Here is an 18749-nt window from a genome sequence, read left to right on the forward strand (position 1 = left end):
CTATGCATAGAACCAGGGATGGTGTCTCAGTTGGTCCAAACATATTCTCTGCTCCAGGTCCCATGTGATACAGAAATTGAGGAAGTCAATGCACTCTGCAAACAATAAAAAAATGAAAACAAGTCACATTTTAGAGCTTTTGGTTCATATAACAATTTTCCAATGTTGACTGTCTATTTTTTTTTTACAAATATTAGACATTGTGCATTGTTTGAAGGTGGACTATTGATCTGCTTCCTGTTTCTAAGGAGATGTCCTTATTTGTAGTTTATAAATTGTGTTCACTGACACTTTTTGTCTTATTTTATTCATGCTAAATCATAACTAGCTCTTACATCCAAACAGTTAATGTATGTTAATGTACCTTTCGACAGGTCGCTTCGAGTAGAGATGTTTCCATCCATCAAGTCTAGAGGGGATAACTCACTGTCGTCGGAGGTCAGAAGTCTATAAAGTACGCTCCCAATCTGCGTCACGGTGAGAGGAGCAGCCAAGTAAGGTCTGTTTTTGTACTTGCGGGGAGCAAAGATTAAGGTCTCTGAAATAAAGGAGAAACACATAGAAATAAGTACAGTTGAACATAATATGTCAGCTAAACAAAAGTATTGATTAGTGGAGCATGTGCGCATTGAAGGAATACAAATGTGTTAGACAAATACTTAAGTATTCAAAATCAAACAAAATGAATACAATGGGCTCTTTGCACAACAGCACCCGGCTAGCTCAGTGTTAGCATCACTACTTCCTGTCTTTCTATCTTTATGGGGTTTGTGACATGTAAAAGCAATAAATACATCAGGATGACTGCTGTGAGGGTGAATGTAATTGACACCATGTTAAAGACTTTAAAATTGAGATGAATACTTCATCGAAGGACAATATTCTGTTGGTTAATGTCAGGTCTGGTCATTCGAGGTGAGGAAAAGGATTATACTTTAGGTTAGGAATCGGCTTAAGGTTAGGGTTTGGTTAGAAACAAGATTATGATTATATTTAGGAAAATGGTTAAGGTTAGAAAAAGTTTGTTTCAACGCTAATGCTAATGCTAAATGAGACGTTTTGAGGCATTATAAGCAATGCCAAAAATAATCTGCATTACTTACGCACCAAAAACAATAGGGCATGTCTTCAACTGTAATTAAGATGAGATAATCCTTTATTGTCCCACATGGGGAAATTTCATTGGTGCAACGCAGATAGACACAGAGGTAGATACAGAAGAAAAGAACAGATCACTTATAGGAAGTTTGAAAAACACTTTCAGTAGAAGATCTCCTATAAACAAAAACTCCCATAGACAAAACCTCCCATTTCCAAACAAGGAATGGAGGGGAAAAAATAATAAAGATAAAAATAAATAAATACATAAATACCATTGCATGTGATCACGACAGTAATTGCACATGAATATGTGTCACGACGGCACATGGATTGCACATGAATTTCACAGTAATTGCACATGAATCACGACAGCAATTGCACATATGACGGAATTGCACATGGTTAGGTCAGTATTGCGAGTGTTCAGGACTAACAGTGTTTGTTATAAAGTCTGACAGCAGCAGGAATTGTTTGTTGATTTTATATTTAGCATTTTAATTCAAGTTAGACACAGTGAGCGAGCTGTTACTGTGCACAGACCCGATTAATCATCAGATTTTATTGTCTGCAGTAGTTGTAGTAATAGCAGTAACAATAGTAGTAATTTTGCAAATGTTATAAGTAATAACACAGGAGTAGGTAGGGCCTCTACTTCTACTAGTACATTGTTAAATGTGTGCTATGTAGCTGGTGGTAAAATTCAGCCGGGATGCCACCTTTTACTGATATTCATAGCAGAGAAGGGCTGCAACGACTACTTCTACATACAATAACTACTACATTGGTTGGGGATATTACCATTCTGGTAGGTCGGATGTTTGATCATACAGCCACACCCAAAGTCGATGATCCGCATCCTGGGACCGGACTCTGTGCTCTGGACAAGGAGGTTGTCAATTTTGACGTCCCCGTGGAAAACCCCTTTAGAGTAAATGTCCACCAGGGCATCCACAACCTGCTGCATCAGCTCCTGCAGCATAAGAACAAACACCTGTGTTAAAGAAAGAACAATACTGAAGTAATAAATTACATCATAGGTAAGATTACAAGTTAGATTTGTCAAGAACATTGAGGTAATGTACCATTTAAGAAATGATTCAGTCAATAGAGGACCAGCCCTAAAACAGGACCAAATGAGAGCTAATGTTAAATTAGGGTTACAGCATGACTTGAGTTGTTCTTTTTTCTTCCTTTGGTTTAAAGGAGGGTGGGTCCCTGGTGCAGGTTTGGGGCCTCATCTCTCCACTGGGCCCTGTGTCTGTGCCCTCTGGCTGCAGACGACTCTCTGCTCGTGTCTCACCCATATGACTATGTTAAATATGTTAATTGGGTGATTTGTATAGCCAGATGGTATAAGTAGCAGGTAGATACAGGGGAAAAGGACAGATAACTTATAGGAAGTTTTTTTTTTTTAAAAAGCACTCTTAAATAGAACTCTTATAAACAAAACTCTTATGAACAAAAAACTCCTGTAGACAAAACCTCTCATTTCCTAATAAGGAATGGAGGGGGAAATGAATCTAAAATAAAATAATATAAAAACAGCTAGCGTAAGACAAGATAATACTAATAATAATGGTAAAATAAACACTCTATTTTCATCAGTTATATGCACATGAATGTGACATTATTGCATGTGAGTATGACAGTAATTGCACATGAATATGACGTGTGTGTGTGTGTGTGTGCGCGCGCTTGTTTGTTTGTTTGTTTGTTTGTGTGTATGCGTGCGTGCGTGCGCGTGTAATGTACCTTTGCTTGTTCTTCAGGCAGCGGTGCATTTTCCAAACTGTAGATATACAGATCTTCTGACGGAGTTGGTCTTTCCATCACCAGAATGATCTTGTTCTGGTCCAGGATGAACCAGTCCAGGAAAGACACAGCAGGGTTCAGTCCGGTCGAGTCCTGACCTGGGGCAGCTTTGTTCATCAGGAATATCTCGAGGGGGACACCTCATTTTCAAAGTGCTGAAATGTAAGGAAAGGGCATTATTACACAATCAAGAATAAAAACACACCATAATCAAACTTTTAAGTTAACTTTTTTTTCTCTCCGGGTTCTCCGGCTTCTTCCCACCGCATGCATGTGTTAGGCAAAATTGGTGACTCTAAATTGGCCCTAGTGAATGAATGTGAGAGTGAACTGTCTATGTCTCTGTGTTGGCCCTGCGACAAGTTGGCCACTGTCCAGGGTGTACCCCGCCTAAGGCCCGAAGTCACTGGGATAGGCTCCAGTCACCCGCGACCCCGAAAGGGAACAAGCGGTAGAAAATGGATGGATGGATGGATAATTGTCTCTGCAAGCACCAAAATATCCCTGTGTATTGGGGTCTTGTTATGTATAAAACCTTGCTAACTCTGTACTTTTGATTTACACAAACATGTTCTGAAATCTTGTATTCATTTAGCAGTTCATCTTTCTGTTCATGGACATGTTTAAAATGTGCAAATGAGGCTTGATGTAATCACAGTTGAAAAATAATGATATAATAAAAACATTTCACGTACCACTGGAACAAACATCACGGTCTCTCTCTGGATGTACTTAATGGCCACCTGGAAATCAGAAAGTGCATCATTTAATTCCAAGGAAAAAGTAAAATTGCAAAATCAGTGAACTATTCTGTCTTTAAAGGTGCACTGTGTAACTTTTCTCTTAGAGGGTTGTCATGGAGATGTCATTCATTCAGGTATCAGCTTTCTGTTCTATACAGCATTTTGAGGATAATTCCCCCATTCAAGAGACATACTATTTTCAATGGTTAATCGCTATGGCAAGTTTCTCATAATTCTGATGCTTAACGTTTAATGTTCCACAGTATGGCATTCAAATTTGTTCCAAGCTACAGGACAGATCTGTGGAGAGGCAACTTCCCTCAGTAGGAATTCCTTTTTATTTATTTTTTTCAATTTTTTTTGCCAGCAAACTGAAATTTACCGCCGCCTACTGTAGTTCTCCTTTGGTGTTTTATGGCTGTTGGTATCCAAAAAGTGTTACATTACCGTCACCTACTGTAGTTGTACATCTTCAAAGTATGTCCAAATAAATACAAAAGAAGAGGGAAAGAGAGAGAGAAAGAGAGAGAGAATGAGCCGCTCCGCTCCCCTTTAAGGCCCCTTTAAGTCGTTTTAGTTTAGTTACTCACGGGTTGTCGGTCTGAGATCCGGACTCCGGCAAACACAATCCCAAATATGCCTCCTCCGAGCCTCTTGTGCTGCTCATACTTCTGTCCAAAGTCCTTCATATCTGAATAATTTTGAAGAAAAAAAAATATTATTATGATCACCCTTTAATGAAAACACTCATACCATTCACACATAGACAAGGCGGGGAAGTGTCTTGCCCAAGAGCATGGCAACAGTATTTCTTTTAGCAGTTCCAGTCCTGGTTAAGCCCTGGTTAGATTCTAGGTTTATATGTTGGTTTATAGTTTGGTTTAGTCCTGGTTCAGCCTTATATTTGTACACATTCTGGTCCTGTTATAGTCCTAGCTTAGCCCTGGTTTAGTCCTAGTTTAAAGTTTGTATTGATCTTACCTCCTGCTATAGCCACGCTCTTCAGCTCAGTCCGCAGAGTTTCCTCCTCTTCCTTACACTTTTCGACCTCTTTCTTTGGTCCTGATGAAATCACCTTTTCAGAGCGAGATGTTTTGGGTTTGACGTAGAACCACAAGCCTGCGTCGCCGGCCTTCCTTTTCTGACGTCTGCGATCGCTCGGTTTGCTGTCAGAGCCTTTAGAGACGGTGAGACCTAAATACAAATACATAAGTGGGGTTTAGTCCTGGTTTAGTCCTTGTTTAGGGTTAGTCCTGGTTTTACGGCATCATTATAACTTTATTCATGTGTGGTGTGGTCTAGGTTTGGTATAATCCTGCTTTAGTCCCATTAATAACAAACAACTTATGTGTTTTAGTCTTGGTTCGGTCCAGGTTCAGTCCTGGTTCAGTCCTGGTTCAGTCCTGGTTCAGTTCTGGTTCAGTTCTGGTTCAGTCCTGGTTCAGTTCTGGTTCAGTTCTGGTTCAGTTCTGGTCCAGGTTCAGTCCTGGTTCAGTCCTTGTTCAGTCCTTGTTCAGTCCTGGTTCAGTCCTGGTTCAGTCCTGGTTCAGTCCTGGTTCAGTTCTGGTTCAGTCCTGGTTCAGTCCTGGTTCAGTCCTGGTTCAGTTCTGGTTCAGTCCTGGTTTAGTCCTGGTTCAGTCCTGGTCCAGGTTCAGTCCTGGTTCAGTCCTTGTTCAGTCCTGGTTCAGTCCAGGTTCAGTCCTGGTTCAGTCCTGGTTCAGTTCTGGTTCAGTCCTGGTTCAGTCCTGGTTCAGTTCTGATCCAGGTTCAGTCCTGGTTCAGTTCTGGTTCAGTCCTGGTTCAGTTCTGGTTCATTTCTGGTTCAGTTCTGGTCCTGGTTCAGAGTTCTGGTTCAGTCCTGGTTCAGTTCTGGTTCAGAGTTCTGGTTCAGTCCTGGTTCAGTTCTGGTTCAGTCCTTATATGCATTTGTGTCCTTGTTGAGTCCCTTTTAATGTTGTTTTTGGACCAGTTTCAGCCTGGATATGAACTTATATTTAAATGTAAACAGATAAACACACTTTGCATCATCACCTTTACTTTCTGCTCCAGACTCGGGGTCCAGCTCGTTCCTCCAGATGACTCTCTTTTTCCTTGATGAAAATGTTGTCAACTTTTCAGAACGAGATTTTTTGGGCTCATTTTCAAACACTGTCGCTGCGTCGTTGGCTTTCCTTTTAAAACTTTGGCGAACGCTCAGTTCATTCTCGAAGATGCCAGAGATCGACTGTCTGAACCCTATAAAAACATGATGTCATTTTACAGTACTACATTATCATGGTTTAAGATGAACGTACTCAACAAAATTATCTGTAATTTATGAAAAATGACGGCTGTGTAAACTGAACAAAACAGATACGTTACAAGTTATATTTACTTGAGTAATTTATGCACAAATTGTACTTGGAGCACTGTATTTTTTCCTTATACTTGAATAACATTGTTTTATTATTTGTGACGTATGTAATTTGGAAACGCCAAGAATTATATGTTAATCTGTTTGGAATCAGAGATAACATCTGAGATGTTACTCAGGACTTTTGTTACTTCACCAAATCTTTTTACTCTTACTTATGTCATTTTTGAATTAGTACTTTTACTCACACCTACTTGAGTGAAATTATTTTAAAGTAACAATTGAGTAAACTACAACTTTGGCTACTGCAAAGTTACTACAGCAAACGGCTGAAAATCCTTTAGAATTCTCTCAGGATTTCCGTCACAAACCTTTGCTCAGTCGTCGGGCGCCTGCAGCGTACATTGTCTGTGCTCTCATTGTAATCACAGAAAAGCAGTCAATGTGATCAACTTTGTCTCAAGCTCTGTAAAACACTTGACGTGTCACGGCTGCTGATAAGTTTTGAGGGCTTCCAGACGAGAGAGAATTTAGTGTCACAGAATGTTGGCGTTAGCCAATCATGTGTTGTTGTTGTTGTTGTTGTTGTTGTTTTATGGCGGTTGGCATCCGAGTGTTGCATTACCGCCAGACTTTGTTGTTGTTGTTGTTGTTGTTGTTTTATGGCGGTTGGCATCCAAGTGTTGCATTACCGCCAGACTTTATTCCTCAGACTTTTCGTAGTCCTCAGACTGTCGTAGTCCGTAAAAGTACTCCTTCCATTGCTTTGGTGTTACAAAGCCCATGAGGTCATGATATGTCTTTGTGACTAGAATAGTTGTTGTTGTTTCAGACAACAACCGGCTTTATTCCAGGGAGACTCTTCTTCATCTTCCTCTCCTTCTTTGACGTTCGGTGCTTCCACCGTACAGCTTTATTCTTTAGGCTTCATTCTATAGGCTTTAATATTTCCACTGATGTCGCTGCTTGGTAGCCGTGCGTCTACGAGACTGGACGAGGACAGGAGACCACCCCCACCCCCATCTCGTCACTCTGATCACTCTGACTCCCCAAAAGCAGACCCCCATCACTCCGACTCCCATTTAGCGCCTTTAGCCTGTTTTCTATATCTGCCCAATCAAGCTCCTTTGTTCCAAGGAATCTCCCTGCAGCTTTAGCAATGATCCTGATCCTTTCAGTTCTGCTTTGAGTCTGAGCAGCACAGTTTACAACATCCACCATAAAGAGTACAAAATCCTCTCTATCCACAACCAGGGTATTCTCATTAATTCTGGAACCTGCACACTTGGGACCTCCACTCCTGAAACCCTCACACCCCTTGGGAGCCACGCTGGCCTTTCTCATTTCGTCCTGGCTGGGAGCAGCGCTGGCTCCTCTCTCTGTATTTACTCTAAACTCGTTACTTGAAACTTTGACTGCATCTGCATAGGATATATCTTGAGAGACCTTTATTTTCTGCACCTCAGCAGCTCTTTTGCTAAACCTGCATCCCCCGTAGGCAGAGCTATGTTCTTCCCCACAGTTACAGCACTTCAGTTTTGCACCCACGTCACACTTCCCATACTCATGATCTCCTGCACATTTACCACATCTTTGCTTCCCTCTACAGACCGCTGCAATATGCCCAAAGCGCTGGCACTTAAAGCAACGCAGGGGCGGCGGAACATATGGCCTGACGCTATAGCACATGTACCCAATGAACACCTTACTAGGCAGGCACCTCCCTTCAAGTGTTACCATTACCGACAAGCTGTCACATCTTACCCCAAACCGGGTCACCTTCAAACGCCTAGCGTCCACCACCGTAACTCCAGTCAAATTCTCCTTAACTTCATCCACAGACGTCGCCGTAGGGACACCTACGATAACTCCTCTGACCGTGTTTCTTTCAGCATCAGACACAAGAATGTCCTTTCCACCCAGACGTTTAGTTCCAATCGCCTTCCGTTGCTGAGCCGCGTCCTTGCACACGACCAGCAGCGAGCCATCTCTAAGGACACTCGCACTCTTGATCACTCCCACAGCTACAGTTAGGCTCTTTGACAATGCCACTGAATTCCACTCCTTAAAGGATGCACTATCCTGTGCAAGCTTTATGATCACCTTACAGTATCTGCTCTCACCCCGGATGTCAATAGCTTCAGCCTCATCCTGCTGCTCATTCCCAGAACCCTCGGACGAGCTAAGGGACTTTTTACGTTTCCGGGCACGTGCAGGCAGAAAAGGCTGCTCCTCCACGCCGTCCAGAATGTCTTCCATCCCCGATCCACTCTCCTCCGCCATCTCCCGTCTCTCCAGACCGGGTGTTGAGCAAGGTCTCCTCACAGTTGTTGTTTTATGGCGGTACTTTGTTCCAAGGAATCTCCCTGCACTTCCTCAGACGTTTCGTAGTCCTCAGACTCTCCACTTTACACTCAAAGTGTCTTCTTAGAGTGGCAGAATATGCTTTGTAACATCATCATCGTCATGGCCACCGTACAGAATATGCTTTACGCAGTCACTTGCAATGGCTTGTTGCCTTTGCACAGCGTCTCCTTTTTTGGTTTTAATATTTACCATGGTGGGACTCTTGGCATCACTTTTGGTATTTGTACCTCTTGTAGTATTTGAAGTATTTGTACTTTATGTTGTACTTTTTCCTACTAAATTGAATGGGACGTTTTAGCCAGTAGTAAATTTAGCATCTTTTACCATATTTTTTTGCATCTTGTGCGATTGTATCGTTTGTACTCTTGCTTCTTGTACTTGTATCTTTTGTACTTTTTGCAGTATTACAGTACTTTTCAAGTACTTCTTCAGTTCCCATTCACTTCAATAGAAAATTGTTTTGCTTTCACAGGTTAAATGTTTTCATGGATTTGTGCAGCTGTGCCTTTGTTTTGTTTGTTTTGATTGTGTGAATACTCACAGAAATGCTGGTACTTCTACCTCTTGAAGTGTTTGGAGTATTTGTATTATGCAGTACTTCTACTATGCAGTACTTCTACTTTTCCCATGCATTTGTATAGGACATTTGATCAAAGTGGTACATTTGACAGTTTTGTGCTCTTTTCTTTTGCATCCTTTTGCATTTTGGGCAGTTGCACTCTTGTATTTGTTGTCATACCGTACTTGTAGTTGTGTTCTTGTACTTGTACTTATACTTCTTATACTGTACTTGTACTACTCTTGCACTTTTGTCTCTTGCACTCTTGTACTTTTACTTGTACACTTGCACTTATACTCTTGTACTTTTACTTGTACTATACTTGTACTTTTACTTGTACTTGCAGTACTTTTGTAGTACTTCTACACTTCCCATTAATACTAATAGAAAATTGTTTTGCTTTCACATGTTATTTTTTTAGATGAAATTGTATTGTGCTTTTGTTAAATTCGTCCCCACATTACTTGTAGTACTTCTACCTCTTGTAGTATGTGCAGTATTTGCATTATTTGTATTGTGTAGTACCCATTAATTTCAATAGGGCATAATATCAAAGTAGAACTTATTACAATTTGTGCATGTCAGTCCTTTTAAACAGTTTGAAACAAAGTCATTTGAAACAGTTCAATATTTTGACAGTTTTTAATTATTGCAGTAATTGAAATATTTGGAGTACTAATAGTACTACCTTCAAAATAAAAGCACATTAAGCAATCGATGCAATTTAATACAGATACAGTCAAACTGATAAGATAAGATAAGATAAGATAAGATAAGATATTCCTTTATTGTCCCACATGGGGAAATTTCATTGGTGCAACGCAGGAAGATCCAGAGGTAGATACAGAAGAACAGATCACTTATAGGAAGTCTGAAAAACACTTTCAGTAGAAGATCTCCTATAAATAAAAACTCCCATAAACAAATAAATAAATAAATACCATTGCATGTGATCACAAGAGTAATTAAACATGAATATGTGTCAGGACAGCACATAGATTGCACATGAATTTCACAGTAATTGCACATGAATTGCACATGAAATCCAACAGCAATTGCACATATGACAGAATTGCACATCAGTATTAGGTTAGGTCAGTATTGCAAGTGTTCAGGACTAACAGTGTTTGTTATAAAGTCTGACAGCAGCAGGAAGGAAAGATGAACCTCATGAGAGACTATTCCACTGTTCAACACAATACTCCAAAGCCTTCTGTCCCTCCCAGTGCTGCTACAGACTATTAAGCCAATGCAGTAGAAGTACATCAACTACTACCTTCACACAGCACTGTAAAACAATGAATTTTGGGTTTTCATGATCACAATAAGAACACTGTAAAACAATGTTTTTCACAATAAAAGCACTGTCAAACCAATTTTATGGGCTTTACAGTGAAAGTTTTTGGGTTTGTATCTTTTTCACAATGAAAGCACTGAAAGACATTTTTTTCAAAAATAAAACCACTTTAAAGCAACATCTTGTGGGTTGTTCACAATGAATGGACTTTACAATCAATCACAATTACACAGATGAACTACATTAACACAATTCAGTAATTTACACAAGTGCAGTACTTTTACACAGATTAGCACTACCACAAAAAATTGGGTATGCATTACATAGTCATTGCACACCATCTAGTTATTAGTGAGTGTCTGCTTATGTCATAAAGCAGACACTATGTTCTTGTATTTTAGGATTGTAGGATTTTTGACGCGTTTCCACTCCTTAACACTTTCACCGATTTCAACAAGTTATACCTCTTTACGATTGATTTCACCGTCTTATTGCTGCTGTTGCTTTTGACATTTATACATCTTGTACTTTTTTCAGTATCTGCTTATATTTTTTCAACTCCTAAACACTTTCACCAATTTCAACAAGCTATACCTCTTTACGCTTTACGCTATCGCTTTACGCTATCGCTTTCACCGTCTTAGGGGGGGTATTGCTTTTGACATTTTTACATACCGTACTTTTTTTCAGTATTTGCAAAAGTAAATTGCTAATGCTAATGCTAATGCTAATGCTTGTCTCTATAGGGAGGAGGGGGTGCAGCCGGATCACCGAGGCACTCTCCCTTTCTCCCTGCTCAGGTCTGCGTTCAGCACCATCTTGCAATTTGTCTGGACAAACAACTATTTAAGTCGCAAACTATGCAATCATCAACTGTGAATTACTGAGCGTCGTTTGGTATGTCGCAAAACGCAGCAGAAAACATGGACGGGCGGGAAAGCTGAATATTTCTCAACAAATATTGAACATTTGTAGTACTCTGACACACATGTTTTACACACATGCAGTACTTTCACACAAATGCAGTACCGTTTCCATAAATTTTGCACATTACACTTCTTTACACAACTAAACTACATCATGTTGTTGTTGTTGTTGTTGTTGTTGTTGTTTTATGGTGGCTGGTATCCAAGTGTTGTTGTTGTTGTTGTTGTTGTTGTTTTATGGCGGTTGGCATCCGAGTGTTGCATTACCGCCAGACTTTATTCCTCAGACGTTTCGTAGTCCTCAGACTCTGTCGTAGTCCGTAAAAGTACTCCTCCCATTGCTTTGGCTGTTGTTGTTGTTGTTGTTGTTGTTTTATGGCGGTTGGCATCCGAGTGTTGCATTACCGCCAGACTTTATTCCTCAGACGTTTCGTAGTCCTCAGACTCTGTCGTAGTCCGTAAAAGTACTCCTCCCATTGCTTTGGCGTTACAAAGCCCATGAGGTCATGATGTGTTTTTGTGACTAGAATAGTTGTTGTGTCAGAGACCAACCGGCTTTATTCCAGGGAGACTCTTCTTCACCTTCCTCGCCCTCTTTGACGGTCGGTGCTTTGGGAAGTACAAAGCCCATGAGCTCCACACTTGGAACCCATTCATATGACATATATACTTGTACCACTGTGTTTATGTGTCATTGTTTTCAAAGCCCATGGGATCAAAGCGGAAAGAATGAACTCGGCTCCACTCCAGGGAGACTCCTCCCCACCCTCCTCGCCCTCCTTGACGTTCGGCGCCCCGGAAGCACAAAGCCCATGAGATCATGGGACGTCTTTGTTGTTTTACAAAGCCCATGAGGTCATGGGACGTCTTTGTCGTTTTATCCCTTAGAAGTCCTTCTTCCATCACTTTGGCGTTTCTAGGCCCATGAAGTCCAAGCGCGTTAGAACATCCTCTTGCTCCTCATCCTCGGCTCAGTCTCCAACACCCCCCACCTCTATAAACGTTTACCCAGCCCTGTGCTACATAAGTAAGCAACCACAGCCTGACACAAACCCTGTGACTGGATCGCCAGAACGTTCCGCAGATTGAACTCCCGCCCATTATTCCGAAACCACAAGGCCAACCCGGCCCTTTCCCTATCATAAGCCTCACAGCAAATCAGCACATGCTCGACAGTCTCTGGCACCCGACAGTGACCACACAGACCGGTCGGATGTTTGCCTATCCTACTTAGTGACCAATTGAGTCCAGTATGGCCAATCCTCATGCGGGCGAAGGCCCTTTCCTCCCACGCGTTCCTGCCCATAGACCCGCAAGGACCCACACTACCCTGTATGTGATAGAGATGCCGTCCAGTAACACAGTGGCTCCAAAATTCCTGCCAAAGGCCGACCACATGACTCTTGATAACAGGCTTGATTTCAGACTTGCCCAACTCAACCGCCACATCAATTGATGGCCGCCGAAGGGAACGTTTAGCCAGTGCATCAGCCATTTCGTTACCATCCACCCCCACATGCGCAGGGACCCAAATGAAGGAAACCCTCACATCCTTCCTGGACAGGGAGAGCATCAGACAGAAGATGCCATTCAACACATCCTGTCTGCAATCCGATTTCCCAGATTTAATGCTTTGCAATGCAGAAAGGCTGTCAGAGGCCACCACAATGCCGCAACACTGCAAAGCAGATTCCGCCCATTCCAACGCCAACCGTATCGCTATAAGTTCCGACGTGAAAACAGAAAGGCGATCTGTCAACCTCTTCTTGACCGCTAGCCCCAGGTCAGGCACAAAATAAGCGGCGCCAGTACGCCCACTCTCAGGATCCCTAGACCCGTCGGTATAAATAAACACATCACCTGAGTGCTTATCGATGAGCGCTTGAACGGCAAACTGCGGTGCCCTCCCAGCGACTCCTCTAAGCTTGCCATGCAAGCTAACATCAACAGGAGCCGGGACAAACTTCCACGGAGCTATAGCAGACAAAGCCACCGACGGGCTCACACGCAGATCACCAACCCCCGCAAGCCGCGCCTTCGCATTTCCTACCTGGCTGAAAATCATACCGCCAGCCTCACTCTGCCCCCCATCAACCCTGAGAAAGTCCCTCACCGGGTGAGAGCTCGTATGACCTTGCACATTCACCCAGTAAGCCAACAGAAGTTCTAGCCTCCGGAGCCGTAACGGCAATTCCCCCAACTCAACCTGCAGCGCCGAGACAGGGGAGGTCCTAAAAGCCCTACAGCAGATGCGCAAGGCCTGGGCTTGCTCCACATCAAGCTTCTTTAAGTTAGTCTCAGCCGCAGACATGTAGGCTATACAGCCATAATCAATAGCCGCCCTCATGACGGCCCGATAAATACCCAGGAGCGACCTTCTGCTGGCCCCCCAGTCCTGGCCGGATAGACAACGAAGCAAGTTATTCACCCTTTTGCATTTACCACTGACCTCATCAATGTGCCGACGCCAACTAAGCCTCTCGTCAAAGGTGACCCCCAAGAACCTCACCTCCCTGACCTGTTCGAGCACCTGCCCATGCAGTCGAAGGGAGACGTCCCTATGTCCATTGAAGAAACAGATCACTTGAGACTTCCGTACGGACAGTTTAAACCCCCACTTCAGGGTCCACTGCTCCACCTGCTGTATTGCCCTTTGCAGTTTCGCCTCGTAAAACCGGAGATTCCTCCCTCTCACCCATAGAGCGCCATCGTCAGCATAAAGGCTCCTCCCAACAGACCCATCCACGTCGTCAAAGATGTCCTTAATCATAACATTGAACAAGATAGGGCTACACACACTCCCCTGCGGGATCCCATTCTCCACCCCATAGACCCCAGAGTAAGCAGCGCCCACTCTGGTTTGGATACGCCGGCCAGACAGAAAGCTCCGGACCCAGTTAAACAGTTTACCCTTCACACCACACTTCCGCAGCTTAATGAGGAGCCCATCCTTCCAAACCATATCGTACGCCTTCTCCACATCAAAGAGCACCGCAATAACCTTTTCTTTCTGAGCCCTGGCCAGCTGGATATCAGATTCCAAACACAACACGGAATCCATGGTGTTCCTGCCCCTACGGAAACCACTCTGGTGCGCGGGAAGCAAACCCTGACTCTCCAAGAAGTAATCCAACCGCTCGGTAACCATGCGCTCCATCGTTTTCCCGAGCTGCGACGTCAAGGCAATCGGCCTATAACTTGAAGGGTCAGACGCTGGCCTACCCGGCTTCAGAACCGGCACCACCGTAGACTGTTTCCACGCAGATGGAACACAACCTGAATCCCAAACACGGTTGAAAAGACCCAGGACTAGCCCAAGCGTGTCATCAGTCAAATGAGAGAGCATGTCATAGCACACCTCATCTTTACCCGGGGCTGTCTGTTTCGCCTTAGAAAGTGCTCTCCTTAGCTCAAACAAACTAAACGGAAGGTCAAGGTCATCTTGAGTCGAAGGCTGGTGCCCAATCAGCTCAGAATTCTGGGCCAAAGTACTCTCCCTGTAGTGCCTTTCCGCAGGTGAGAGATTGTCAGAGCTGTGCACCGACACAAAGGTGCTGGCCAACAGTTCAGCTTTGTCAACGTCGCTGACTGCTTCAACACCATTCAGTATTAGGACCGGGGTCCCACGACGGCGCTCAACCCCATGCATCCGCTTAATCATCCCCCAAACATCCCCGAGACGCGTTTCTCTCCCAATTTTGGAACAATACCGCCTCCAATAGGCACTCTTGGCCGTTCTCACAGTTTTCCGCACAACAGCGCGGGCCCTCTTGTAGTCAATGAGGGCACCCTCAGTGTGGGCAACCCTTAGCCGGCGAAACGCCGCATTTCTCGCCCTAACAGCATGACCACATGCTTCAGTCCACCACGGCACCCGCTTCCTATGTCCACTACCACCACTCTTAGGAATCGTGCCTACCGCTGACTGCGTGATGAGCGAGACAATTGCACTATTGAGATCATCCACCTGAGTCAATCCTCCTTCCTGCAGAACCCTAGAACCATCATCAGCTTTCCTCAGGAAAGCCCCCCAGTTCGCCCTTGCCAACTGCCACCTCTGGATCCTCGTCCCCCTGACCACACAGCTCCCAAAGCCAATCACGGTGCGGACTAGATAGTGATCGCTACCAAAAGAAAGATTACCAAGAACCTCCCAACTACAAACACCAGCTAACTCCTTGGACACAAGTGTAAGATCTATTGCACTTTCCGCACCGGTCCCCATATCATAGCGGGTCCCACCCCCATCATTTAGACAAACCAACTCCCTTTGATTGATAAAACCCTCTACCACCTGCCCATACCTATCGGTACCACTACCGCCCCACAAAGCGCTATGCGCATTAAAATCCCCACACCACACGGCCTTTCCCCGAACATCCTTACCGATACTATGTAAGGACTCTAGCGTTAACTCACCACACGGATTATAAAGGTTAACCACAGTAACAGCTTCACCACCCAGCCAGACCCTCACCGCCAGGGCCTCCGGCGCTTTACTCACACTGACAACAACGTAATTTAGGTCATCTCGGACAAACACAGCCACACCTCCGCCTCTACCCTGCTCCCTATCATTCCTAACACACACATACCCTTGTATCCCAAAACCCCACCTAGGTCGTAACCAAGTCTCCTGCACGCACATAACGTGAGGCTTGTTCAACAAGGTAGAGACAAAATGCTTAAATTCCTGGCCATTAGCACGAAGACTACGCGCATTCCATTGCAAGACAACCACCGCCATTATGAGCCCCCGGAACCTGACGGCGCATCGGGAGCCCCCCCACTCCCACTGCCAGAATGGGGCAGGGCGCCCTCCCGCAGCGCATCCTCTATCTCCGTCCACTCGGGGCCCCCAGCTCCAAAGTACTTCCCTGCAGCCTTAGCGATGATCTTAGTCTTTTCGGATCTCTTCTTGGTTTGCCCAGTACAGTTAATCACTTCCACTATAAAGAGGAAGAAATCTTTCCTCTTCACAACCAGTACATCCTCCGCACCCACAGGGCCTCTGCCCGTGGAAGCCACACTCACGGGCATCCCAGTGGGGACCTCCCCCTGGCTGCGGGCAACGCTGCCCCCTCCCCTGTCGCCTAGGACACCAGCAGCACTGGCAGCCCCCACTGCATCCACCGTCACCTGACTACCAGACACCTTCTTGACCGCATCCGCGTAGGATATGCCTTGAGAGGCTCTAACTTTTTGCACCTCCGCAGCCCTCTTGCTGAACACGCATCCCCCGTAGGCAGAGCTATGCTCTCCCCCACAGTTACAGCACTTGAGTTTTGCTCCGTCGTCACACTTCCCGGCGTTACAAAGCCCATGAGGTCATGATGTGTTTTTGTGACTAGAATAGTTGTTGTGTCAGAGACCAACCGGCTTTATTCCAGGGAGACTCCTCCTCACCCTCCTCGCCCCCTTTGACGTTCGGTGCTTTGGAAGTACAAAGCCCATGAGATCATGGGACGTCTTTGTTGTTTTACAAAGCCCATGAGGTCATGGGACGTCTTTGTCGTTTTATCCTTTAGAAGTCCTTCTTCCATCACTTTGGCGTTTCTAGGCCCATGAAGTCCAAGCGCGTTAGAACATCCTCTTGCTCCTCATCCTCGGCTCAGTCTCCAACACCCCCCACCTCTATAAACGTTTACCCAGCCTTGTGCTACATAAGTAAGCAACCACAGCCTGACACAAACCCTGTGACTGGATCGCCAGAACGTTCCGCAGATTGAACTCCCGCCCATTATTCCGAAACCACAAGGCCAACCCGGCCCTTTCCCTATCATAAGCCTCACAGCAAATCAGCACATGCTCGACAGTCTCTGGCACCCGACAGTGACCACACAGACCGGTCGGATGTTTGCCTATCCTACTCAGTGACCAATTGAGTCCAGTATGGCCAATCCTCATCCGGGCGAAGGCCCTTTCCTCCCACGCGTTCCTGCCCATAGACCCGCAAGGACCCACACTACCCTGTATGTGATAGAGATGCCGTCCAGTAACACAGTGGCTCCAAAATTCCTGCCAAAGGCCGACCACATGACTCTTGATAACGGGCTTGATTTCAGACTTGCCCAACTCAACCGCCACATCAATTGATGGCCGCCGAAGGGAACGTTTAGCCAGTGCATCAGCCATTTCGTTACCATCCACCCCCACATGCGCAGGGACCCAAATGAAGGAAACCCTCACATCCTTCCTGGACAGGGAGAGCATCAGACAGAAGATGCCGTTCAACACATCCTGTCTGCAATCCGATTTCCCAGATTTAATGCTTTGCAATGCAGAAAGGCTGTCAGAGGCCACCACAATGCCGCAACACTGCAAAGCAGATTCCGCCCATTCCAACGCCAACCGTATCGCTATAAGTTCCGACGTGAAAACAGAAAGGCGATCTGTCAACCTCTTCTTGACCGCTAGCCCCAGGTCAGGCACAAAATAAGCGGCGCCAGTACGCCCACTCTCAGGATCCCTAGACCCGTCGGTATAAATAAACACATCACCTGAGTGCTTATCGATGAGCGCTTGAACGGCAAACTGCGGTGCCCTCCCAGCGACTCCTCTAAGCTTGCCATGCAAGCTAACATCAACAGGAGCCGGGACAAACTTCCACGGAGCTATAGCAGACAAAGCCACCGACGGGCTCACACGCAGATCACCAACCCCCGCAAGCCGCGCCTTCGCATTTCCTACCTGGCTGAAAACCATACCGCCAGCCTCACTCTGCCCCCCATCAACCCTGAGAAAGTCCCTCACCGGGTGAGAGCTCGTATGACCTTGCACATTCACCCAGTAAGCCAACAGAAGTTCTAGCCTCCGGAGCCGTAACGGCAATTCCCCCAACTCAACCTGCAGCGCCGAGACAGGGGAGGTCCTAAAAGCCCTACAGCAGATGCGCAAGGCCTGGGCTTGCTCCACATCAAGCTTCTTTAAGTTAGTCTCAGCCGCAGACATGTAGGCTATACAGCCATAATCAATAGCCGCCCTCATGACGGCCCGATAAATACCCAGGAGCGACCTTCTGCTGGCCCCCCCAAGTGTTACATTGCTGCCAGACTTCTTTAGAAGTTCTTCTTCCATTACTTTGGTGTTTCAAAGCCCATGAGTTCAAAGCACATTAGAACATTCTCTTCCTCCTCGGCAGATTCTTCAACACACCACAACTCTATAACTAACTAAACTACATTACACAACTTCCGCCTAAACAAACTAGTATTTATATTTCTTTATTCTAAAGAATAAAGTCTTTTCAGCTGAAGCCATTGCGAGTGTCTGCATTCTTGCGTAAAAGTACTACATGTGTGTAGTAAAGACTTTATTCTTGTTGTTGTTGTTGTTGTTGTTTTATGGCGGTTGGCATCCAAGTGTTGCATTACCGCCAGACTTTATTCTTGTTAGGCTCGAGCCATGCGAATGTTCATTCTATGGAATGCTCGAGTCTATTGTTCTTCCCAGGAACAGGAATAATGGGAATAAGAAACCAGGGGAAGAACAATAGACTCGAGCATTCCATTCCATGGCTCGAGCCTAACAATAAAGTCTTTACTACACACATGTAGTACTTTTACGCAAGGATGCAGACACTCGCAATGGC

At 45.0% G+C, this 18749-nt stretch overlaps 1 protein-coding gene across 1 annotated transcript; it reads right to left on the reverse strand.

The window, feature by feature from the left end:
- LOC140362453 (serine/threonine-protein kinase pim-2-like) lies at positions 1-4812 on the reverse strand. Its single transcript, XM_072448555.1, has 7 exons — positions 4638-4812; positions 4247-4347; positions 3609-3656; positions 2854-3068; positions 1900-2071; positions 365-538; positions 1-95 (listed from the first exon to the last, which is right to left on the reverse strand). Exons 4-7 carry the CDS (start codon positions 3028-3030, stop codon positions 1-3), a joined length of 618 nt encoding a protein of 205 aa, XP_072304656.1. The 5' UTR covers positions 3031-3068; positions 3609-3656; positions 4247-4347; positions 4638-4812.
- Positions 4813-18749: the final 13937 nt, after the last annotated feature.

Source organism: Eucyclogobius newberryi, unplaced genomic scaffold (genome assembly GCF_026437365.1).
Source record: "Eucyclogobius newberryi isolate DKJ021-1_F unplaced genomic scaffold, fEucNew1.0.hap1 SCAF_17, whole genome shotgun sequence".
In the NCBI taxonomy this organism is placed as follows: domain Eukaryota; kingdom Metazoa; phylum Chordata; class Actinopteri; order Gobiiformes; family Gobiidae; genus Eucyclogobius; species Eucyclogobius newberryi.

Coding starts and splice junctions, on each gene's coding strand:
- LOC140362453 (XM_072448555.1), bottom strand. CDS start 3,030: ATGAACAAAGCTGCCCCAGGTCAGGACTCGACCGGACTGAACCCTGCT. Junction 2,072..2,853: donor TGCCTGAAGAACAAGCAAAG/GTACATTACACG, acceptor CTTATGCTGCAG/GAGCTGATGCAGCAGGTTGT. Junction 96..364: donor TCGAAGCGACCTGTCGAAAG/GTACATTAACAT, acceptor TATTGTTTGCAG/AGTGCATTGACTTCCTCAAT.